At 41.4% G+C, this 26,399-nt stretch overlaps 1 protein-coding gene across 1 annotated transcript in view; it reads left to right on the top strand.

Moving 5' to 3' along the window:
- The window catches only part of LOC139461951 (A disintegrin and metalloproteinase with thrombospondin motifs 6-like), a 38,663-nt gene extending 13,526 nt beyond the window's left edge, over positions 1-25,137 (top strand). Inside the window, exons 2-17 of the mRNA XM_071243440.1 lie at positions 9,559-9,794; positions 10,570-10,659; positions 11,347-11,500; positions 11,630-11,765; positions 12,534-12,612; positions 14,652-14,729; positions 15,520-15,671; positions 17,036-17,085; positions 17,485-17,596; positions 18,795-18,965; positions 19,497-19,632; positions 20,296-20,415; positions 21,938-21,989; positions 22,907-23,056; positions 23,556-23,855; positions 24,293-25,137. Coding sequence (XP_071099541.1) covers positions 9,559-9,794; positions 10,570-10,659; positions 11,347-11,500; positions 11,630-11,765; positions 12,534-12,612; positions 14,652-14,729; positions 15,520-15,671; positions 17,036-17,085; positions 17,485-17,596; positions 18,795-18,965; positions 19,497-19,632; positions 20,296-20,415; positions 21,938-21,989; positions 22,907-23,056; positions 23,556-23,855; positions 24,293-24,573 — 2,297 coding nt within the window. The 3' untranslated portion in view covers positions 24,574-25,137. The remainder of the gene's footprint in view (positions 1-9,558; positions 9,795-10,569; positions 10,660-11,346; positions 11,501-11,629; positions 11,766-12,533; positions 12,613-14,651; positions 14,730-15,519; positions 15,672-17,035; positions 17,086-17,484; positions 17,597-18,794; positions 18,966-19,496; positions 19,633-20,295; positions 20,416-21,937; positions 21,990-22,906; positions 23,057-23,555; positions 23,856-24,292) is intronic.
- Positions 25,138-26,399: the final 1,262 nt, after the last annotated feature.

Here is a 26,399-nt window from a genome sequence, read left to right as displayed (position 1 = left end):
GGGACCGCTAATTTTAGTTCGTTATAACCGCAGTTCGTTATATACATATATACAGCAAATGGCCGGGACCCAAAAATAAGTTCGTTTTTTTCTATCAGTTCTTTATAAGCGTGTTCGTTATAAGCGTGTTCGTTATAAACGTATTTTACGGTTCTGCACTTATATGTTTTACGTTGAAATTTATATATATCTAAGATAATTTTGTCGAACAGGATATATACAGATCCTGCATAACATGTTTAGTATATCCAATCAGAATACATTGATGCCTCTGGGTTTGATGTCATAAATCATGTTTTTTCCATGTGATGAATTATCATTTTAGTGCAAGGTAAAGCCAAGCATATGTTTGGAGGATTCCTTAAATTCCCCCTTGTCATGTAACGCCCACCTTGTCTTAACATCAACATCTATAACTCAGCACTTGAGATTCACTGCTGTCGAGTAACACGAGAAGCGTTTATTAAATACTTTCGCTATAATATTTACTATTCTACCAGTTTCATAAATATATCTTGTAATTGTTCTCGCGCAGAATAATCAACATTTATGTCTATGAATTATTACGAGTTGATATCTTCAAGCATAATTGTGTAATTGTGTTAGGTCAAGTAGGTCAAGGGTGTAAGAAAATAGTTGTCCCGAAGTCACAGCCATAGAGTTTTTTTGGCACACCTTGCACACTTTATCATTGAGAAAATGAGTACTGTTCTTAAAAGATGTTAAATGTGGACATTATTTAGGGACTGCTCATTTATTTTGGGCGAGAGGGGTGTGTGTGTAGTCCTGAAATATATATTACATAAAATTGGAGGGGGGGTGGGGGGGGGGGGGGGGGGTGTAGTATGATACAGTCCTAAGACCAATCTCATCCCCAACCCTCGTCTATCCTATTATAAATGAACAATCCCAAAGAAGACTAAATCCGTTTTTGTACGAACCACTCACTCAGGACTTTATGTGCCCCAAAGCTCCACACGCTGTTACGTCAAATATATTACGTCTTCAATCAAACCTCGCCCCAGAAAAAATGCTGTTTTTAAAGCCGTGAGTATATTACACATTTGCATAATGTTTCTTTATATACACGTAGCGGGGATGCTAGGGGCCTATTCTAACCCGGAGTCCCCCAGGGACGTTTACATATATCATTGTGGTGCATGTAAACGCAGGGTAATTTTACTACGACTTACTGTCGTGCATTAACAAGCAGTTCATACGTGCATTTACGTGATATTCAGGGACGTATAGACACAGCTTTAATCTATACTACACCCTGTTTCATTAACATGTCTTGCTAAATATAAAACATCAACGCCAGAGTGTAACCAGTCTCGATTTATCCGCCGTAATAGATTCCATTAGGAGTAAAAGGCAAGAGGGGTGGACATTATGGGAATGGATCACGGAAAATCAATGATCACTCCAGGTGTGGACGAAGAGGCTGTGCATCTTCTCCCCTTCTCCCCTACGGGTAGCACCCCCTGCGGATAGCACCCCTTACGCTTAGCACCCCTACTTAGTTCCCGGTACTAAGATATGTTTCAAAGTGGTATTGCATTATCGGAAAATATTCTTCACGTTGCGTTATTTGTGCATGGCAGATGGTGTCCGCATAATATTAGCATTTTATTTTGTTTGGCTTTTCAATATGTTCTGTTACTAGTGATAAGTTGTTATCTGACTTTTCTTGGAAGGAAACGAAGTTTGGTCGCTAATGGGGCCAAATGAAGGAAGTGATTGAGTATAGTATTACGCCGCATTTGGCATTATTCTAGCAATATTCGGCGGGGGACACCAGAAATGGACGGCGATTTGGAAAGTGGAACCTGATAAGTTCTGATATTAAGCATCTGTGGTCATTGCTAGTTCCTATATTAGTATATAATATTCAGTAATATACAAAATGAGCAATTACGTACCGTTATTCTGATCAGTTCGTTCTGAAGGATTAATATACTCAAATTGCAAGCCTCCACAATGCGTCTTGATGTACGTATTGTTCGAGGTGTTCAAACAAACCTTCAAGACATGACTTACAATCTATAACTGTTTCTGAAACCATTACCAGCTCCTTACACATATTCAAGATGACCGAGATTGAATGTAGGCATGGATTTAACCTGAGGGGATTGTTTTGTTATCATATTGATCTTGATTCACGAAGAATGTAGGCCTCCGGTACATGTTTATATAGGTGGTCAGGCAGCATATAATATATGTAACGATAAATATTAGCAGTCAACATGCATCTTTCTGAAGCAATTTGCATGATAAATATACATATCCAGGTGTCGAATTTCATTCGTATCGGTTGATGCCAAAAACATATAGTATTTGTTACGTGTAGCTTATGATATGAATTAAGTAAGTATGTACTTCTCACGCAGTGTTTTATACCGGACAAAAAACATCAAAAAATGGTTTTCATCTTCGACGTAACCTTCATTACAAAGAGAGAACAACCTTTAATCTCTGAGGATATTGAAATACCTGCCAGTTTCTATTTTGAGACAATGGACACTGAAACGAAATTGTGCCCTGGCCACGCTGAATTTTGCAATTGTGACATGTTTTGGGTATAATTCCGTTCCAAAAGTACCTTTAAAGAACATCGTTATCTAGGCATTAGTTCCCTGACAAAGGATTCTTTACTAATTACTGTGTGTGATTCCCATACATAGCCAAATACAAATCGAAACAACAAATACTTTAATTTGGAAACCCAATTATTTTTGCCATTATTTGCATATTATAACACTTGTTTGGATATCTTTCTTTTGGCATATTTATGATCTAATCCATTTTTATAGAACGTTTAAATGCAAAAATACACAAAGGGTATCTGCCACACTCACCCAATACTGTGTAATGTGGTGTTGAGATCTTCACTCCAAGAAAACGTTTACATGAAAACACGGGAAAGGTTTCTATATTCGACCCACTTTCCAACCCCCAAACCCATACAGTAAAGTAGGCATAATTTTAGTATCAAATATCCTAAAAATAATTTAAACGGAATTGGTTTAAATCTACGTAATATGTAATGTGTCTTGTAATCAGGAATCATACTTCGAAATCTGACACAATGAACATATTCGTGAGAGTTGGCCATTTGCCCATTTAGGGAATATCAAACCCGGGACTTTGGCACGACGAGCGAACACCTTAACCTCTAGGCTACACCCCCACTCCTCCTACATGATTAAACTTGAATTTCTGTCTTTCATACATTTTCAGCTTGAATTAAACACGACCGTCTCCTTGTGGAGCTGAGAGCGCAAGGTCCATGGGTCAATGTCCGGTGGGACCCGTGAAGATTCCGGGGTAGAATAGGCCTTCAGTAACCCATGCTTGCCGTAAAAGGCGACTATGCTTGTCGTAAAAGGCGACTAACGGGATCGGGTGGTCAGGCTCGCTGACTTGCTTGATGCATGTCATCGTTCTCAATTGCGTGGATCGATGTTCATTATGTCAATCACTGGATTGTCTGGTCCAGACTGGATTATGTACAGACCGCCGTCATATATCTGGAATATTGCTGAGTGCGGCGTTAAACAACCAACCAACCAACCAACCAATCTCCGGTGGGGCGTACCAAAAGACTTTAAAAAATAATACTCGTTGTTACCCTGCCCAGCTCTCGGTATTATAATTTAACAAAGCAACCCATGCTTGCCGTAAAAGGCGAATATGCTTGTCGTAAGAGGCGACTAACGGGATCGGGTGGTCAGGCTCGCTTTCTTGGTTGATGGATTTCATCGTATTCCCAATTGCGCGGATCGATGCGCATGATGTCAATCACTGGATTGTCTGGTCCAGACTCGTGTATTTACAGACCGTCGTCATAAAACTGGAATATTGCTGAGTGCGGCGTTTAACAACAAACAAACAAAATCAGTGGGCTAGCACTTTAAAATCGGCATTAGTCCGGACTGGTACATGCAGCCGCACACACACTTGCACGCACGTCGTTATGACAAGTGCAATAATCTGGAACTTGACCTGAATACCTAACCCCACCTCGCCTTCTAAACCCATATCATGTGTACAGAGATAATGATGTTTTTAAGAATCTTACATATTTCCTAATGACAGGCGATGATTGACGTTATCGATTCCGATACCAGTACATTTGCAATGCCACACCCATCAATCTCGTCAGCCACCAGGCTGCTCAGCGGGTCAATGACCGACCATTTGATATTCGAGGAGGAGAGGGCGTTAAAATTGCCTCCGAAAACGCTTGAAAACAATAATTACGTTTCAGACTGTTTGAGGGGCGGTCAGGTAGCCTAGTAGTTAAAGCGTTCGCTCGTCACGCCGAAGACCCGGGTTCAAATCCCGACATGGGTACAATGTGTGAAGCCCATTTCTGGTGTCCCCCGCCGTGATATTGCTGGAATATAGCTAAAAGCGGCGTAAAACCAAACTCACTCACTCAGACAGTATGACAAAGACAAGAAATTGAATGTCACTATTATGCAAGGTGTCTTTCTCTCAAAATATTTCAGGCTCACAGAATTGAATAAAATTAAATCTGGTTTCGTAGTAGCTGTTACTGAAACATTATTGATCAAAATACCCCCCAACCTCCTCCCCCCCCCCCCCCCCCCCCTCCCTCCCGAATGTCAAATGGTCGGAATCTAAGCATCAATGGTCTCCTCCCCGTGATGATACCGCGAGTACACATACTCCATCATTTATACGGGAGAGTTGGGGAACACGTCATCTTCCATTCTAGGGTGTGGTAGGCAGATGTAGTATGTAACAAACATGGCGTGGGTACATGTAGGCGTTCTTGCGTATCTCAGTTCATACATTCCGTAAATATCTCGAGGGTCTTGCATATTTCGATGTCCTTCTGTATGTTGAGTGAATGGTGTTGTCTGCGGCGGTAGACAACATTCACTCACTCACTCATCCACCGACATCTTCATCAATTATTTCAACGATTATAAGTAGACAGTTTCATGTTTATTCCTGTTTGTAAGTTTACAGTTACTTGACAGAAGGGGATTTTGTGTTATTATGCAATTGAGGTCATCCAGCAGGACTTCCTTTTAAGGGCTATACATAATTATAATGTCTGCTTTCTCTCTCTCTCTCTCTCTCTCTCTCTCTCTCTCTCTCTCTCTCTCTCTCTCTCTCTCCATTTATTCCGAGTATGTGTGAGGAGAAAATGGTCGCAAATAATTTTCAACTGTATGATAAATGGGGCACTTGAATCAGTTATTTATTCATACGCCGTTTCTAAGGTTACTTCATTTACTGAATTACATTGTAAACAGTTTCCAATTCATGGTTATATAGAGTTATTGTGACGTGGTTCTCGATGTCCCAGACACATATAACATAATTACTATAACGTTGTGGCTAACAACCTGAAAAACCGGGGCAATTTTATAATTGACTAATTGCCCCCTACACACTAATTTATAGTCATAGTTAAGTATGGCTGAAAGCGATTCGCCACAGGAGAGGTGTTTGATTGATTACAGCCGAGCAAGTAGTTGACAAAAAGGTACTAACGGGATATAGTTAGCCTCTGATTAAGCCATTACATCTGTCAGGTATGTCAAAATGTGACCACGGGCTATGCATGTGTATGCATACTGAGTGAACCGCAGAGCTGTAAAAACTGCACGTCACGATCCTGGGAAAATAACCAATGCGGAAATATCTAGAATATGAATATAACAGGAACTCAACTGACATAGCGACGTCATTCTGCGTAGAACCTTTTAACCTTACGCACTGAATGTATTAGTGAATACTACACAAAATGGTCAAACATGATTAAATATCGTAAACTGTTCACAAATGGTAAAGTATCTACTTTTAAAAAAAAACTGTGAAAGTTTCTCAGACATTTGGATGCTGTACTGTGACATATTCTACAATATTATATAAACATATTTTTTCCATCAAATGGAGGGATTGGCAAACAAGCAAATCTGAATGCCTCTCCCAAACATGATACATGTATATATGTTACATGTATTGCGTAAGTGACATGAGAAAATGCACACATTATATAATTGACATTAAAGATAATTATTGTTCTGTAAGTGTTTTATTACTGGATTATCTTTCGTAACTACAGCTGCGTTATTATTTACATCAGCATCGCAGTATTATATAGCAAAGCTAACATTAAAAAACACACACAGAAAAAATCTCTAAATCGCCAAGAAGATAGAATAAAATTGTGCACTGATTTCCAAATTTTAAGATTTGTTACAGTCGTTAAATGTGAATTACCATTTAAAATTGAATTTAGATCGTAGGCTTTTTACGAAATAATACACATTTTGCCTTAATGTACTGTTTAAGGGACACGTAAGAAAGAAATGAAGTGCATCTTCCGTGTGTCCGTGTGATAGCCACATCAACATCTCGGCTGTCGGATATAAATCTGGAAATATCTTTTATAAAATGGTTAACAATCTAGTATGGGATATCTCTCATCTTTAGTTCCAAATATAGTGTCGGATGCATGTGATTATTTGAGAAACGGCTCACAGTTGCAAAACATAAAGTGAAAAAAAATAATTATGCCAAATACTTTATTCCAGATCCACCTAGTATCTGGAACTACCTATTGAATACACTTATGACAGTAGTTTTGGAAGTTTAACAAACTTTTATAAAAAGCAATGATAAAAATGGAATATGCTTTTTTGTAAATTATGGATCAAGATTCTGTCAGGTTATACACTCCCGTCTCAGGTTTGGCTGCAGCGATCTTAACGCCGGCATAATTTTTCAGATTCTACCATATATGCCATCTTACTGTACGTCTAATACTGTATTGTTTGTTATTCGTGTTATTGTATAGCTCATGGATCACTGATGGTTTTTATCGAGTAATAACAGTAAAAGTACCAAAAGGAAACAGTGAACACCTGTTTTTAAATTGTTTAACGATGAGCATTTCGGTGCTGATTTTTATGCACTTATATATGTTCATAGTCTATACTTTATATACAATATAAACTATATAGTGATACAGAACTGGTATATGATGTCGTAGGGTTTTCGAGACACGACATGTACCTTATACAGTAGAGACTGACTACTGCCATACTTGTCGAACACAGCGACTAACGGGATCGCGTGGTCAGGCTCGCTGACTTGGTTGATGCATGTCATCGTATCCCAACTGCCTAGATTGATGTTCATGATATCAATCACTGGATTGTCTGGTCCAGGCTGGATTATTTACAGACCGCCGTCATATGGCTGTAATATTGCTAAGTGCGGCGTTAAACAACAAAGAAACATACTGACAAAACTATTAATTGATTCGACATCATAATAAACCTGATTATGAATTGTTTAAACCACTTTTTTCAGGGCGTTACATGAAAGATCATACTCCTTGTTACCCTGTCTGCCGCGTCATACAAAAAGACGTTAAAAGATGGTACTTGTTATCCCTTCTGGCGCTCGGTATTAAGGTCTAAAACAAAGACTGGCTCGGAGTCAGCATACTGTATCTGAGTGGGGTATTCATGTTTAACTGCGGCATGGTATCTCAGTGGACTAGCGCTATAAAACCATCTGAGTTGGACTAGCACACACACACACACACACACACACACACACACACACACACACACACACACACACACACACACACACACACACACACACACACACACACACACACACACACACACACACACACACACACACCTGCATTGCATGCACGTTGCTATATAAATGTAATAATCTTGGACGCGACGTTAAACCACATTTCATCTCACTAAATATATCGTTGGTGTCTGGAATGCCTCCAAGGAGTCTATTGAATGAGCAAGTAGATGTGATGGCCAGACACAACAGATGTAAGCCACGGCGATTTTTATATTAATTCCCATCATAAATCTCAAGGACATTACATGTCCAGGTCATTACTCGGAGATTAAGGAGACATTACCTGAAGGGCCGACCTGATCTCCGACCTGACCTCGGACCTAAAACACGACAAACGCTCCATAGTCTCCTGGCTTGCGTTTTTGAGACACAACATGTCTCTCTGTGCATTATATGTTGACATGAATGTGAATTATTTGATTAAAATAAAATATGAACCTATTCACAGTATCACTGTATATCAAGGTCGCTATATAAGTGTAATAATTCTGAACGGCGTTAAACCTCATTTCATATCACCTCACTACTTGTATATATGAGAACGAAAGAAAATATTCCTGTCAATTGCTCCAAATCGCTTCGTTCCACATTGCGTATACCTGTAGCTTAGCGACCTACATCCCCCGCAGGGGTGGGGTGGGGAGGGTTGGGGTGCGCTTACCTACTTTCATAACGTGGGCTACCAACACGATGCACTTCACACCAAGATTTGTTTTTGTTTGTTGTTTAACGCCGCACTCAGCAATATTTCAGCTATATGACGTCGGTCTGCAAATAATCGAGTCTAGACCAGACAATCCAGTGATTGACATCATGAGCATCGATCTACGCAATTGGGATACGATGACATGCATCAACCAAGTCAGCGAGCCTGACCACCAGATCCCTTTAGACTCCTCTCACGACAAGCACAGTCGCCTTTTACGGCAAGCATGGGTTGCTGAAGACCTATTCCACCCCGGATCTTCACGGGTCGCACTTCACACCACAAGTGAGGTTCAGTGAGCACGTTTTCTGACAGTGTGCCCATGCTTTCAATCACTGTCTCAATGTGGGACAAGTATTGTCATCTATGTTAAGTTTTAGAAGAAAAAGAAATATTCAGTGACGGCTGGAAAACAACCCTGTCTCTTTTCACAACAGTGTTTTCTCGGAGAGTGGATAGCCAAAGTCATCACCACTTGATCTAAAATCACGAAATATCGTCTATTAATTAACACAATATTGTGTAACACAACAGATATGACATAACCTTTATCAGGGGCAGCTATGGGTGGTCACACCTTGGTCATGACGTTAGTGAGTGAGTGAGTTGGGTTTAACGCCGAACCCACAATCATAGGTTTCTGGCGTGCCCAAGGGACGCAACTCTGCACAGCAAATTGCGGCGTCTTAGACGACTGGGCCACACGTGTCCCCGGTCATGACGTTAGAGACTGACAACATAATATTTTGACGGGCCCTTGGATTTTTATAGAGACTGAATATGCTTTCCCTCAAATGAGGACCCAAACGTTATATTCCCCACAAATACATTTTTAAGAACATCTAGCTCTCCCAGTGAACACCTTACCTTTGGGGGAACCTGACAACACATGTTTTCAATTTTTTTCGGGAACAGATTATATTTTTCAATTTTTCAAAAACACTCCAGACCCTACCACAGAATATCAAATGGTCGACCAATTAAGCCTTCCGCCAGTCACACCAGAGGGCGCTGATTCAACTCGGTGTGTTGAAGATAATCTTTCATTTTACGATATCATTAGTATACTACTCAAAATTTGCTCAGAACCAATGTATATATATATGAGATCACAGCTACGTTTGCCGATGTCTGTGAGTGTGAGTGTATATTCTAACAGAAATGGTACGTCATCATCATTTTCTTTGCAGATGGACACGTGCAGGTCTACTTCAACATCCGACAACGGGGATCACACTACACGAATGAAGTTGGATGTATCTTTCCGAAAACGTTGCAAATAGTTATAAAAGATGGAAATAATTCCATCAACCTTCACCTTCATATAAACAATGAAATAGACACTCACGTGCCGCTGTATATTTCGGATGTGACGTCAGACGGGAAGTATTACGTCAAAGTGTACCGCCCATCACGTGCTTACAATGTGAGTATGTTCCAAGTATTGACGCATCCTCTTGCATCGAGGGGATAATATACATTGCGATGTTGTGACGCCATAGCTGCGGTCGTTCAGTATATTAGTTAAACTTTTAAGTACTTTAAAAAATATTTCTGTTAGAGTTGAAGTGTTCTCGTATTGATTCAGACCTCAGTGTAACAAACCCCGTGGAGATCCGGGTTAGAATTGGTCTTCAGCAACCTATGCTTGTCGTAACGGGTTGTCAGGCGCACCGAATTGGTTGATGCATGTCATCGCATCCCAAATGCGTAGATCGATGCTGATGATGTTAATCACTGCATTGTCTGGTCCAGATTCGATTGTTTACAGTCCGCCGTCATATAGCTGGAATATTGCTGAATGCGGCGTTAACCAACAAACAAATAAACATGCTTTTCGTACAATCTGACTCAAGGGATTGGATTGGCTAGGTGACTTGATTGATTGCTCATCATCTTACCAACCGGCGTTGATATTTGCTCATGTTTTCAATCACTGGTTTGTCTGGCCCACACGAGACTATTTACAGGTCGAATTGTTTGTTTGCTTGTTGTTCAACGCCGCACTCAGCAATATTCCAGCTATATGACGGCGGTCTGTAAGTAATCGAGTCTGGACAAGACAATCCAGGGATTGACAACATGAGCATCGATCAAGGCAGTTTGGAACGATGGCAATTTATAATAATGATAATAAGGTTATCTTTGCATCGATATTGTATCTATTTAGCTATAATTCCATTTTATTTGTCCCAACGAAGAGTTTCGCAGCGTACCAGGACATCGGTTACGGGGCGGCCATGTTGGTTCAATGTGCCGGTTCGGAGGGGCTGGCACCTTCATTCGTTCTGGTAAGTCGGTCCTCCATGGTTCCAAACAGGTGGAGCGTCGTTATTAGACCATATTTTTGTTAAGGATTATGCCGGAGACAAACACTCGTGTCAAATGATATATCGAGATGCTCTCCTTGACTATCCATTGTTTTTCTGAAATAAGACTTGAGTTATGTCACCTCCGCAGTGAAGTGGATAGAGCGTCTGCCCGGAGAGGTCGGTTCGATCCCCGGCCGCGTCATACCCCAACACGTTAAGAGATCGTACTTGTTGTTACTCTGTCTGGCGCTCGGCATTAAGGGGCTAAAACAAGGACTGGTCGGCTCGGAGTCAGTATACTGTGTCTGAGTGGGGTATTCATGTTAAACTGCGGCATGGTATCTGAGTCGGCTAGCGCAATAAAACCGACATTACTATGGACAATCACACGTGCACGCACGCACGCACGCACACACAAGAAAAGCACAAGAATCTTGAACGCGACGTTAACCCCACTTACCTCACCATAAAACATCAGTAGTTTGTATGGATTAAGTATAGAAGAGCTCCCATCATAAAGAAAACGAAAAACATCATTAATTATCAGTCTGTTTTAATCGCTGTGCAAGGCTCAAAATATTTGCATGTCATTTTGTATCTTTAAATGTATTGCTAGAGGTATGACGTACATAGAGATCTTAACTATGTTAACAATGTTATTTTTAGGAAGGAACATTGTACCTTGACGGTAAAAAATACATGTTAAAGAAAGTCCACGTTGGCTTCCGGGGAAGGAGGGACGTCACATATACCAATGACGACAAACATCACACATACAGCTTAACGCTGGCACCAGAGGAGGTTATAGGTCAAATAAAAGGTAAATAAATATCTAGTAGTTTTGGTTTTGTAGTTTCATAAAAAATGAAAGTTTTAACAAAATTGCCCTAAAACAAGATTTTTGTATATGGCTGTGTCTCCGGACCTCACTGTTGTGTCATATTTGCAGATATACACCGCACGCGACGCGAGACGTCAACATCAGATGCACGTGCGCCGCCACGCAATGCACGGACTCCACGTGCAGCAATATCCGACTACTACGTGGATTGTGTGGTGGTTGTTGATTTCGCTATATATCGGGGGTAGGCTTAAGCCCAGTAGACAAACATAATTGTAGTTTATGTAATTAATCACGCTTCCGATAACTGTTGACATTTTACTTTAGTAAAAAATATAATGATTGATAGGAGATGATTAGTGAACTGATATAAATTAATGTTGACACATGACCTGCTAAAGATCACTATATTTGTCTTTGTTAATTCACATTCTCAGTTAAAAATGATAGATGATTTATCAGGAATGAACTCATTCAATGTTCCAATTTAGTATAGTTCTTTTTGAATATTCCATTCTATGTTTCAAACAGACAAAACATACGTTCGTAGGCTTATGAAATGGGTTCTTAATCACCTCTTAAATGATTGTATAGGATAACAAAACGTTACTCTCTCGTGGTTTGCGTCAATAAGCACACACACACACACACAAATCACTTTTCTTTCAATAGTTTCCAAAAACGTATGAGCGACAAACTTTGAATTATTTTCATGCAAAAAATGTGATTATAACGTTGTCAGCACACGTGGTGTTTGAATATCTACTTATTGGGTATGTCACGGAATTCACGTGATGTAGCGAAATGGCGACGTTGTTTGCTTCGTATTCAAAAGAACGTTGACTGTATGTGCTGTTCATCGTGTCGGAATTTTTAAAAAGTAATTACATTTTTTACCTTCCGCGCTGTGTGGTGATCGGATTTTTCAAAGATTTGTGTAGTTTCCCTAACAAATTTCGAAGCTGAATTTGTTGATTTTCTCTAAAAATATTTCCCGTTTTCCCGTTTGCAGGTGGGTCACACAGAGTAACAACATTCCTGACAATGCACTGGCAAACATACGCCGGTACTTCGCGCATGTCATTAACGGGGTGAGTAATTAAGTTAATGATTAATAGATTAAGGTTCCTTACCAGTGTTTTAACTATTTTCTCACTGTTCTTAATTATCGAGTAATACGTGAATATATATCACAATGTAATTATTACACAGGCAGACAGGACCCGTGAAGATCCCGGTAAGAATAGGACTACAACAACCCATACATGTCGCAAAATGCGACTAACGGGATCGGGTGATCAGGCTCGCTGACTTGTATGATGCTTGTCATCGTATCCCAATTGCGTGGATAGATGCTGATGATCATGATGTCAATCACTGGATCATATGGTCCAGACTCGATTATTGACAGACCGCCGTCATATTTCTTAGTGCGGCGTTAAACAACAAACAAACAAACAAACAAACAAACACACAAACAAAGACATACAGACAGACAATATACTACAGTCCGTTTATGCAACCACGGACACATTCTAATACATACATTTTAAGAAACAGATAAAAACAATCATACCAAAAGCTAAAACACATAACTTTCAACAAAAAAACCCACACATACAGATATTTATATAGCGTTTTGTTTTTATCTCTTTTCTAAAATAGTCTTGCAGGTTTTGACACATAATCTCATTACAAAAGGGCTGGAGAGAATATAACATACTTTCTGAATACCAGTAGAGGCACTAAAATGTTCCCAACTCTCAAAACATTTAGGGGCGGTGGGGTAGCCTTGTGCTTAGTGCGTGCGCTCGTCACGCCGATGGCCCGGGTTCGATTCCCCAGTTGGGTACAATGTGTGATGCCCATTTCTGGTGTCCCCCGCCGTGATATTGCTGAAACAATGATTAAAGCGACGTAAACACACACTCACTCAGTACATTTAAGATTTGGCGGTTCCCTCACATCAGTATAGTGAGGACACTGCAACAATGCATGACACTCGTCTTCCACGCAGTCAGTACATGTAAAATAAACTTTGTCAGAAACTGGCAGATTTGCATAGTTCCGAGTATCGCATGAGATACTGAGATGCATTAGAAAAACAACACGTTTGTTTCAATGTTCGACATAATTTTCAGCGTCCGGAGCAATCAACGTCGTTGTGTAGTCAGTAGTCGTGATCGAAGCGTGCTCACACCACAACTCGATATCATCAAACATGGAGCTCCAGTTTTCTGACATGAAATCCTAACACTTCTGATGAAGTTTAGGTTTAAATAAACCACTCTACGATAACACGACCTTTGTTAAATCAATATGTAGGAAGTTTATGTACCGAACATCGGTCATAAATTTCGTCGGTTTTCTGGGTGGAGTGAGTGAGTGAGTATGGTTTTACGCCGCTTTTAGGAATATTCCAGCAATATCACTGCGGGGGACACCAAAAATGGGCTTCACACATTTTACCCATTGTCGGGAATCGAACCCGGGTCTTCGGCGTGACGAGCGAACGCTTTAACCACTAGGCTACCCGACTGCCCCTTTTCTGGGTGGAAGATTCAATGTGTTTTTAAACATACTGTATTGACATTAAAAGTCAAATGGATTGGGCAAAGGTTGTCGAACTTACAACGCCCTTTCCATAAACATTTATGCAGGCATCTGACAATAGTGTAAATGTTAAACATTGAAATAGATATAAAAATAATTTCTATACATCTCTGGTGTTAATGTCGTACACAAAATGATATCTATCTTAAATGTAGCTGTCCGCATTTTGTGGATGTTTCGAGGGTGAACACGTCAGTGTGATTGATATAGAGTACCTCTTAACGGTGCTTTGCAAAGCATTTCACGTATTTCGTTGCCTGTCAGCTTAATGTGGGAAAAGAGCCTGTTCCACTGAACAACTTGGGTTAAAACCTAATCTGAAACTGGAGTGTATGACTAGCCTATCCTGGACAGTGATTTCCGGCGTCTGTGATCGCTTGGTCACCCACAACTGTTGTATAACACAACGAATAAAACATACTGACAACACATAAGAACATGATAGACAGCCATAAAGTGATAATATGCCGCATTTATTTTATTTCATTACCTATATCATGAACGATATGATTGACAGGTTAACCTCCGCTACAAGACAATGGAGGACGTGGATTTCAGGATCAACATCAGGCTAATAGGCTACGTCATCGCTCAGGTACGTAATACACCCCTGAAGCAAGGAGATGAGTTGCAGTTAGTGCATATTCTGTAAAAATAATCGCCTGTTAAATGTTGTTTAAAAAAGCTGTTACGCATAACCAAAAATTATAATGATTGTAACGGAGCCCATTCTTTAGTCCTAGAATTACTTTATTAACCGTGGTTATTTGAAAGTATTTTTCTGGAATGTATTTGGAGCCAAGCCCATCTGGCCGTCAGGTTACGGATTGTCCTTAAACAGGTAGCAGATATGAAAAGTGTTACCTGGCCGAATTTGTATAGTATCATACTCCGATCGTTACTTTTACTCATGCCATAGTTGTTCTGGGGTCCGTTCACAAAGAGATTGCAGCAGTAACATTCACTTACAATAGTCGTAGCGCTACAATCGCTTTGCGACTCGGGAAAATCCGGGTATAGATTAGGTCTTCAGCAACCCATGCTTACCATAAGAGGCGACTATGCTTGTCGTAAAAGGCGAATAACGGGATGGGGTGGTCAGGCTCGCTGACTTGGTTGATGCATGTCATCGTTTCCCAAATGCGTAGATCGATGCTCATGATGTCAATCACTGGATTGTCTGGTCCAGACTCGATTATACACAGACCGCCATCATATAGCTGGTATATTGCTGAGTGAGGCGCTAAACAACAAATAAACAAACGAACGATTGCTTTGTAACACGGGTCCTGGGTCTGTTACATTACAGGAGCTCGTTGTAGGCAGAATGTTTGTTACTGCGAAATCCCAGTTGTCTGACAAACACATCCGTTCATGTACCCCAGACAGGAGTAGCCTCGCCGTGGACGGAGAAGACGAAGACGTTCAGGAACGGTCGCGAACATGTAAACGCTGACGACGTTCTCGAGTCACTGAAGACGTGGGTCACCACCGTCCCCAACATGCCCCGCCACGACCACGTCATTCTGTTTACTGGGTAACTTTATGGTTCCATAATTACCTCGATATATCCTATGTATATACTTCTCGAGGGTCCTGTTGATATGTGCTACTCAAAAGAAATTAATAAACATCGGACCGCCTCCGTGGTCTAGTGGTAGAGCGTCTGCCCGGAGAGAGAAAGGTCCGGGGTTTGATCCCCTGCCGCGTCATACAAAAAGACTTTAAAGATGGTACTTGTTACCCCTTCTGGCGCTCGGCAACACGGTAAAAAGCAAAACAAGGACTGGTCGGCTCGGAGCCAGTATACTGTGTCTGAGTGGGGTATTCATGTTGAACTGCGGCATGGTATCTCAGTGAGCTAGCACTATAAATCAGCATCAGTCCGGACTGGTACAAGCAGCCACACAAACACACACACGTACATGCACGTCGCTATATAAGTGCATTAATCTTGGACACCATTTCACCTCACCTAATGAACAGCGATTCTTTCACATTACTATAGTAATCTGTCATGTGGGAGGAAAGCCCGAAGTGATGCAGGTCTCAGACGTTTACCACTTCGGTGAAACCCACGAGCACGGGTATGGTGCTGACAAATCTAGAAACATAATTGGGGCGAACCGGGATTCGAACCCACAATCATAGGTTTCTGGCATGCCCAAAGGGAGGCAACTCTGCACAGCGAATCGCGGCGCCTGAGACGACTGGGCCACCCGTGCCCCCACCAGATCATGAAAGTGACAGTCGGAATGTGTTTTCTAATCATGCAACCTCGAAAAAGTTAACACAGGGTATGCCGAACAACAGTTACGGCCCATACGACTGATTCCGTCACAATTATCGTCTATGCACAGTACGTGGGAAGCACTGCAATACAATGACAACCATATATTAGACATTCCAGAATGTTCTTTTATTCATTTTTCAAAAGTTTAATTGAGAACTGTGTCAACATATTTTTCAAGCGTTGTTTGAAATGGGAGTCGCCAGGTTGAAACGAGTGCCGTAAAGCTCGAGAAAGCTGCTTTCTAATTGGCTGATGTCGACTTCTTGTTAGTAATTTCAGTGATCGGACAAAGTTCGCGAAAGGTCGTTCTGACGTGACCCGTAATGGGATGTCCTCAGATCCTTGTTTAGCGGCAACGAGAATTTAGATATGATTTTAAGGAGATTGCGCCATGTTGCAAGAAAGGCTTTGGTGATGTCTTCATGGTCCAGTTGTGTATCATATTTCAATGGGTTATAACATTTGGATGAAATTTCAAAATATACAAAGGTAACTTAATTATTATTTTCTTAGGGGTATTGTCGTAATTAAAATCAATTAGTAGCCATCAATAAATATGAATGACAAGAGTTGTTTTGTCAAAATTGACAATAATTTCTGTATTGCAGGTATGACCTGTTCGGAGAGGACAGTGGCTTTAGCTCGAACTATACCACAGGTAGGTTCATCAAGAACTGAAATGTTGAGACAATAATTTACTTGTTTAAATTTTTTAATTTTTCGGAAGTGTCCTCACCTTATGTATGTAAAACGTCCACGCCGGAGAACAATCAGTCACGATTTTCTACTAAACCATTGGGCGTAAAAGGCAAAAATAGTGATGAGTATGATGTGAACTAGACATTCTCTGTCTAGCTTCAGAAGTGTAGGTAAATTCAGCATCGGCGTCTGGAATGTGTGTGTAACTCAAGGGTAGTGTGTTTGAATGTGGAATGAGCTACAATATAATGTTTGCATTTGTTTTATTACTATCATATTGATGTCATGTGTTGCTTTCTAAAGTTTCGTAAAACAAAATAGCTTTAAGCATTGATACATCTGAACATTTGTTCCTTAGGTTTGGCATTTATTGGAACCATGTGTCAAGGTGAAGGTCGAAGTGTTTCTGTCGTCGAGGACCATGGGGGATTCCAAAGTGTTGGCACCGCGGCTCACGAGCTGGGGCATAGGTCAGTTCTGTGGATGTATGGTAATGGCGCACATTTCATCGAAAACTTGTTTGTTTGTTTGTTGTTTAACGCCGCATTCAAGAATATTCCAGCTATATGACAGCGGTCTGTAAATAATCGAGTCTGGACAGACAATCCAGTGATTGATATCATGAGCATCGATCCACGCAATTGGGATACGATGACATGCATCAACCAAGTCAGCGAACCTGACCACCCGATCCCGTTAGTCGCCTCTTACGACAAGCATAGTCGCCTTTTATGGCAATCATGGTTTGCTGAAGCCCTATTCTCCCCGGATCTTCACGGGTATCATCTTAAAATAACCCATTTTGTTAAAGAATAGTAAGATCAGTCAGAATTAAATTTATTAGGTGAGGGTAATTTTGCTTTTTATTGTTCGAAGAGGATATAGATTATGATTGATCTGTCTTAAATGGGGTATGGGTGACCTAGTCGTCTAATTCGCTGTAGAGAGCTGTATCTCTTTGGGGACGCAGAAACCTATGATTGTGGGTTCGAATCCAGGTTCGCCCCGATTATATTTCTAGATTTGCCAGCACTATACCGTATATGCTGATTTCATCAAAGCGGTAAACGTCAGAGACCTGCATCACTTCAGGCTTTCCTCCCACATCAAGCTGACACGCCGTGATATAACTGGAACATTGCTCGCAGTGGCGTTAAACCCAACTCACTCTATCTTAAGTCCTTAATGTCAGGATTTCATTTTACCAACTGTTTTTATGCTGGTTTGAATTTTTATAAGGGACCGTCCATTTAATTTTCGTATATTGCCAAACCAGGTATATATGAACCTAAATAATTGTGTGTTTTTTGTAAAGAGAAAAAATGTAAAAATACAATTTATGTGGCAGACAATTTATTTTGTCTAACAGTCCAAACCAGAAATATTTTTTTCAATCATTTTCTGGGACAATGTATTCTTTTGGATAACATTCCAGCCCAGCCCCAGCATATGAAATGGTCGGTGCCTAAGAGAGGCAGGATATTTTTTCGGCCACTTTTTCAAGGCATACAATGTTACTCTCTCAGGGGAGGAACCAAACATTCTATTCGCAGCGTAACGCGCGAAAAGTTTCTTTTGTATGTGTTAAACCTGAGGCAAAATATTTTTTAAAAACAATTCCAGCCAACAATATTACATTACTACATTACAACAATTTGTAATCTGCAGTCTCGGCGCAGAACACGACGGACTCAACAACACCTGCACACCGGCGGATAGATACATCATGGCCGGGGCGTCTTACAACGAAACGTCCGCCAATAAATATAATCCGTGGAGGTTTTCCCCGTGCAGCATCAACTACTTCAAAGTGTACATCGACGGCGTCATTAACAACGTGTAGGTCGTGTGCACTGACGTACAATGACATGGCGTGCTTGTCGGGAACTATGTGCAAGGAAAACGCAGATATGCCAATCAAACGTGATAGCTGTCTGTCAATTAAACAACACGTGAAATATATAACTCAACATGGACATTGTGACGGAATTATACGTATTATATGACTGATGTCTAGATACAGACTACCTGACAAGTTCCTGATTCAAATGTGGACGTGGATGGGCTTATAATTGTTTTCACTAAACAACATTATTTTTTACAAATCTATTTAAATCCTCCACAATGTTCAAGCTGCTATCCAAATGTCAAATACTTCTTTCTCGTTATGAACATTCCAGCAAAACAAAAATTATATCAACATTCGCATCCTATGATATCTAAAATATATAACTTACCAACAATTTATAAGATACTTTAAAAAATGGTAAAAAATTAAATGTTCAAATTACATAAAGACTTGCCACGTTTATGGAAAGCAATTTCTTTTTTGTTCATAACATTAAATGACATAAGCATTTCTGTTTTCAGTAAGGAGTCGACGTGTTTCCGGTCTAAGCTGACCCCTGTCGGTGTGCCCAACATCACGGGGGAGATGGCGGGGCAGCTGCTGGGGCCTGACGAGCAGTGCAGACACATATACGGACCTACCTCATACCTCTGCAGGGTACGGCATGTTCAAGTATCCTGACATCACGCTAGTCCGTAACCTTTTGTCCGATTCTCCTTAGTCCGAAACCCGTTATTCTGGATCCCGTTAGTGCAACACCCGTTAGAATATACGAACCCCGTTATTTCTTGATCCCGTTAGTTCGACACCCGTTTGAATATACGAATCCCCGTTATTCTGGATCCCGTTAGTCCAACAACACCCGTTAGAATATACGAACCCCGTTATTCTTGATCCCGTTAGTTCGACACTCGATAGAATATACGAACCCCGTTATTCTGGATCCCGTTAATTCGACACTCGTTAGAATATACGAACCCTGTTAATCTGGATCCCGTTAGTTCGACACTCGATATAATATACGAACCCCGTTATTCTTGATCCCGTTAGTTCGACGCTCGTTAGAATATACGACACCCATTATTCTGGATCCCGTTAGGCCAACACCCATGAGAATATACAAGATTTCCATATTCAGAACTATCAGGAGAAGAAACTGAATAGGGAACATACATTTATACTCTTGTGAACCACCATTGGTAGTTTCAACAGAATACACATTTTACTTTCAAAGTCATACTGTGAGTAAAAACGAAAATCGAGGATATGCTATCAAATATAATTATTTGTGTTTGTTGAAAGCATTTGTTAATTTGCCAGGGTGAAAATTTCGGCGACGCAACTGACATATGCCGCGCTATGTTCTGCCGGAACCCCAAGACGGCCAACAAGTGCGTGCTTCACTCTGCCGCCAGGGGAACGTCGTGCGGAAACAAGAGGGTAGGTGGCCTTATTTTACGATAGCGTGTTACGATAGTCAGGTTAAACGCCATTTGGAAGAATATTTCAATTACTTCACGGCATATTGTTAATGCGAGTCCTAAATTGTTGCAGGTCGCAGGTGCTAATGGCCCCAAAAATCTTAATCGGACCGACCAGTTCACCTTTTTTACCTGTCCTCTTTTCTAGAATTGAAATCCGTTAGGTGGACCCGTTGGGAAAATCTTCAAATAATTTATGGAATATGTCACATGGTTCTGAATTTTGATGATTTTTTTGTTTGTTGTTTAACGCCGCACTCAAGAATATTCCAGCTATATGACGGGTCTGGACCAGACAATCTAGTGATTGATATCATGAGCATCGATCCACGTAATTGGGATACGATGACATGCATCAAACAAGTCAGCGAGCCTGACCATTCGATCAGGTAGTCGCCTCTTACGGCAAGCATGGGTTGCTGGAGACCAATTCTAACCCAGGCATTGCCAGCTCAGAGGCTACAACAGTGCGATCAGTTCTTACACCTCATAGTTTTAATTATCCTGTAGACAGGCGGAAACAGTCGAACAGTTATTTACCATATATTTGAGGAAAATTGACTGTATCAGTTAAAGCATCTTCCCGAGGCAAGAGAGTTAACTGACTTTAAAAGTCCAGTTTCAATCCTTGCCGAACTAGGTTTGAACTACTGGGCTCGATCGTAGCGCCACCAGTGGCTATAACCAGTCATGTCCCTTCTAAGCCTCTCCTATGGACAAATCAGATTCCACCTCTCGTATCACTTGCGTTTGCTTCACACAAAATGGTGGCGCCCGGTCAGTTAGATCTGATCGACAATCAAAATCTATATTCTGATAAAACGGGTCTTACATCGCCAAATGCATCAAATCACGTGAGCACCTTGATTAAAAACATGAAAACATTTGGAAAATATCTGCTGACAACGAGTTGGCGGTGAACATGCTTTGCAAATCCTGCAATCGACCGAAATCTGTACGACAGTGTACGAACCGGATTTCGATTTCGGCGCGCGATTTTGATTGGACTATGCATATGCATAGACTCGTTAGTCCAGCCAAAATGTAACTCCATAATACTAGCCTAGTTCGGCAAGGGTGGAAACTTGACTTTTATAGTCAATTAACTCTCTTGCCTCGTGAAGATGCAGTTAATGATCAATGTAACATCACGTTGACACGTCGCCCTTTTACGACTCTTCTCTTCTATGATAATAGTTCAGTATAGAGTTTTTCGTTCTGTCTGTTTGTTTGTTGTTCCATCATCGTAGCGGCGGTCTGTAAATAATCTAGACCAGACAAACTCGACATTGATATTATGATCAGCGTCCCTCGGATACGATGTCAATCAACCATGTGGCGGGGCCAGACCACTCGTCCATTTGGTCGCCTCTTTTATGACCAGCAAAGGTTACTGGGGGCCTATTTGTTCTGTATTTGATATGGTGTATTGTTCGGACCGACATGGTGTAAAGTGTTAACTACTTCTGTTTTATGTGCAGTGGTGTGTGGAGGGACGGTGTGTGGGTCACGTCAAGGCTCCTCACAGACCAGGTAAGAAGACATGTGGGAGGAATGCCGAGATGAGGCGGTGGATGAAGGGATCGGTATAATCATAAATCATCAGCATATCCTGGCCATCCTTGTCTGGTTGTCTTATGGATGTCTAACGGATCACGCACCCATTCGCCTTTCTGCGTAGATTTACAGCAATGTTTGCAGGCATGCGCCCCCCCCCCCCCCCCCCCCCCCCCCCGCCCCTTTCCGAAGCATAATAAACCAAGTATATTTTAAAGTTTTATACTTTAATGTACTTCTGAGCTTTTATCACTATTATTGGAAACACCCCACAGGCGGATCCAGATGGGGGTTGGAGGAGCGGTCCGCCCCCACCCTTTTGATAACCAAATGTAGTTTTTTGTACGCAGTAAAATTATCTGAAAGAGGATTTTTTATATTTTTTATATCCCTTTTAAAAATGCTGGATCCGCCCTTACACCCTTTCCTTAAAAGGGAGCATGGGTGGCCCAGTCGTCTAAGGCGCCGCGATTCGCTGTGCAGGGTTGCTTCCCGATTATGTTTCTAGGTTTGTCAGCACCATACCCGTACTCGTGGGTTTCACCAAAGTGGTAAACGTCTGAGACCTGCATCACTTCGGGATTTCCTCCCACATTAAGCTGACACGCCGTGATATAACTGGAATAGTGTTAAAAACGGCGTTAAACCCAACTCACTCACTCACTCACTTTCCTGAAAACTGCATCAAACGTACCATGAGTTTAAGCCATGCCTAAAGCAGAACGTTCGACAAACATAACGGTCAGCCTTTAGAGACGTGCTATTTCGCATGAGAAGATTGTGGTTCAATCCAAACATAAGCAGTATTGGTCGCATGCCTCACATCTGTGTGGGATATGCTACAACAGTATTGAAATGGGTTTTACTTTTGCGGTCTCACAAACCTGTTTCAGCTGGATGTCCGTTCGGTGACCAGACTGGCGTGGTGTCCGGAGGCAAGACATGTAAACAGATTGTCGCAGAGGCTTCTGGGTATTGTTACGTGAAGGACTTCCGGACACGTTGTTGTTCCTCCTGTGCCGGCATCAACTCCAAAGTATCTGGTAGGCACGCAGCACCACACACAAACAGCTAATTCAGGCAGTACTCAGAACAAAAGTTAAAAATACTCAAGTATCACCTTGAAAACAGGCCCGTGAAGATGCGGGTTGGAAAAGGTCTTCAGCAACCCATGCTTGCCGTAAAAGGCGATTATGCTTGTCGTAAGAGGCGACTAACGGGATCGGGTGGTAAGGCCCGCTGACTTGGTTGATGCATGTCATCGTTTTCCAATTATGTATATCGATGGGCATGATATCAATCACTGGATTGTCTGGTCTAGACTTGATTACTTGCAGACCGCCGTCATATAGATGGAATATTGCTCATATTATCAGCAATAATGTCTAATGACTATCGGCACAAACTATTCTGTTTGCTATGGTCTCACGACATGTCCCTGTTGAATAACCATATATCTTATTGTAGAGACTTGGACTTTCAAACTTAAAAGTGAGAGTTCATTCTTGAAAATGTCTATTAACTCAGCCTTGTCACCCCTAGGGTGCGAGTACGGAGACAGAGTGTTGGACTGTCAGCCAGATTACTGCGGCCGCAAGTTCAAAGATGGGACTTTGTACAATACGGACTGTTGCGGGACGTGCAACTACGCCCCGCCCACAACAACGCCACACCCGAGCCTCACTTCCACACCGGAAGTCCGATGTAGGGACCAACCAGAGATCGAGAGTATCACGTGCCCAGATTATGTTGCGTCAGCGGGGAAATACAAATGTTACCGAACCGATGTCTACAACGCATGTTGCCGCACGTGCGAGAATGTCAAAACGGTGTCCGCACCAAGTAAGTTTATGTCGCCAATTTTCTTTTTCTTTTTAAAAAAAAATTCTTTCAGACAGCCCTCACTTGGGTAATTAATGGATGAATGAATATATAAATGACTGCCCCAACTTATTGGCCACCATGCAAGGGATTTAAATAAATGCTTAACCACATAAAATGATTTCTCATATTTCAATATTGGAACTGGGATTTTTATAGGATTTCAAACTAAGGGACCGACCATGTGATATTCTAGGGTGGGGAGGGGCTGGGATATTGTATCAAAAGACCCGTGAAGACCCGGGGTAGAATAGTTCTTCTGCAACCCATGCTTGCCGTAAAAGGCGACTAACGGGATCGGATAAATCCTTTATTTTAGGGAAACACGATAAAGATGTTACTCTTGTGTGTATATTGATTAAAACTGATCTATCATTCCTTTATATTGTCCACCTCAGGTTGCCCGTGGGGAGACAGGGACCCGGGTCAGTGCCAACAGTTGGCTGCCAACATTATCAGTATGTGCCCCAGGGAAATGTCCAGTTCCTGCTGTCAGACATGTGACGTCATCTTCAAACGGACCAATCCGACATCGTCTTTCATGGAAACTTCCACGTCAGCACCACGTGGTCCTACGGGAGGAAGTTCTGAATTGTGCTCACTTTCTATTCTTTGTGCGTTACCAAATCTACTTCTGTTTGTGTTGATAGCCTTTAGTAGATTTGTACGGCATTTGTGATAATTGGTCATAATTTACGTAAACCCATTTTGAGACCTATCAGCATTTCTATTTTTTGAAGATGCTCTCTCATTGACATATTGTCACCTTCTTAAAATTTCCACAATCTAATTCCCCCATGCCCAAGCTGTGTACAGTGAGATCCCGTTAATCCGAACGGTCTTTTCAATTGAAATTGAAATCGCCAGCATTTAGCAATGTATCCGATAAACGAAGGGGAGTATGTGTGTGTGAGTATGTGTGTGAGTGTGTGTGCCTGTGTGTGTGTGTGTGTGTGTGTGTGTGTGTGTGTGTGCTGCTTTATTGCCATAAAACGTTCAAATTATTAGCTCGCTTTTCCAACCAATCGTATGAAGTGGCCTATTTTTATATTTTCGGTCTGAATGTGATTTAGGCAACACAGATTGTTTTCAAGGTCAAGTGAAATGGGGTTTAACGTCGGGTTCAAGATTATCGCACTAATATACCGACGTGCACGTATGTATAATGCTGTTTGTACGAGTCTACACTTATGTAGGTTTTATAGTGCCAGCTCACTGAGATATCATGCCGCGGTTTAACATGGATGCCCAACTCAGACGGAGTATACTGACTCCTTACCAACCGGTTCTTGTTTTATCCCCGTAATGCCGAGCGCCAGGCAGGGTAACATCAGGTACTATCTCTTTGCGTCATTTGGTATGACGCAGCCAGTAGTTCGAACCACCGACCTTCCGCTCTCCGGGCAAAGACTGTATGGACTAGTCCTGTTATTACATTGGGTGAGCGTCTATCAGGCACATTGATCTACAGGTATCTTTATCGATTCCGATGTATAAGGTGAGCTATAACACCTTAATTACACTGGCACACCCGATATGGTTAGTCATTTCATGGGAGGGTGGTCTCAATGTTCGCAAAATCTAAAACTGCTTTAAGGGTCGAACTGTAAATGAGAAATGACATATTGCAAGATCAATAGAATGACGTCACTACAAATATATACGTTATGGGGGTACGATGACATGCATCAACCAAGTCAGCGACCCTGTCCACCCGTTAGTCGCCTTTCACGGCAAGCATGGGTTGCTGAAGGCCTATTCTAACTCGGATCTTCACGGGTTGAACGACACTGAACATTTGCACTGTCAAATTTGGATTTGGTCAAATGCTATTTGTCACATGCCTTATATAGTTATTTTTTTCGAGTCTCAATATACGCGCCGATGCCAGCCAAGACTGTCTGACGAAGATTGTTATCCAACCGTTTGCTCAACAAGATGTGATATAAATGTTTAGTGTCGACTGTTTCAATTAGTCGTGATCACATATACCTAGCGTCCTACCGCCAAAGCTCAGCTTACTATTGTTCTTGTAATATTTTCAATCCAACGAAATTTTGATTTGCATGCATCGTAAAACAACACCTAAATTTTGTTTTATAAGATTAAAAATAAAGTTGAGAGTAGCATTGGTCTGGTGTGACTAAAAGGGGAAATAAAACCCAGAAAATGGCATTAAAGTTTTATTTCTGTTCAAATTGGACGTTTCAAAACAGCTTCCGTTGTTGTTCACGTGGACAGACGAATCGTGAGTCAAACAACATCATGGTGAATGAATAGACAGTAGACAGTAGACAGAATGTTAGCTTTGTTGTTTATACAGTAATTGACCCCGGGTGGGGAGACGGGTGTGTGTGTGTGTGTGGGGGGGGGGGGGGGGGGGGGGGGGGGAGAGACATCCTGCATGTCCTTAAAAAAACCGATGTGATAAAAATGCTCGGCTGCTTCTTTCAGCGTTTAATAGTTGTATGAGATGCCGTGACTTAATATAGTTAGCAAATAAGT

This window comes from Haliotis cracherodii, unplaced genomic scaffold (genome assembly GCF_022045235.1).
Source record: "Haliotis cracherodii isolate W230 unplaced genomic scaffold, xgHalCrac1.p SCAF_15, whole genome shotgun sequence".
Lineage (NCBI taxonomy): Eukaryota > Metazoa > Mollusca > Gastropoda > Lepetellida > Haliotidae > Haliotis > Haliotis cracherodii.
Note: the sequence above shows the minus strand (reverse complement) of the source record. Positions and strands in the feature narration are given on the sequence as shown.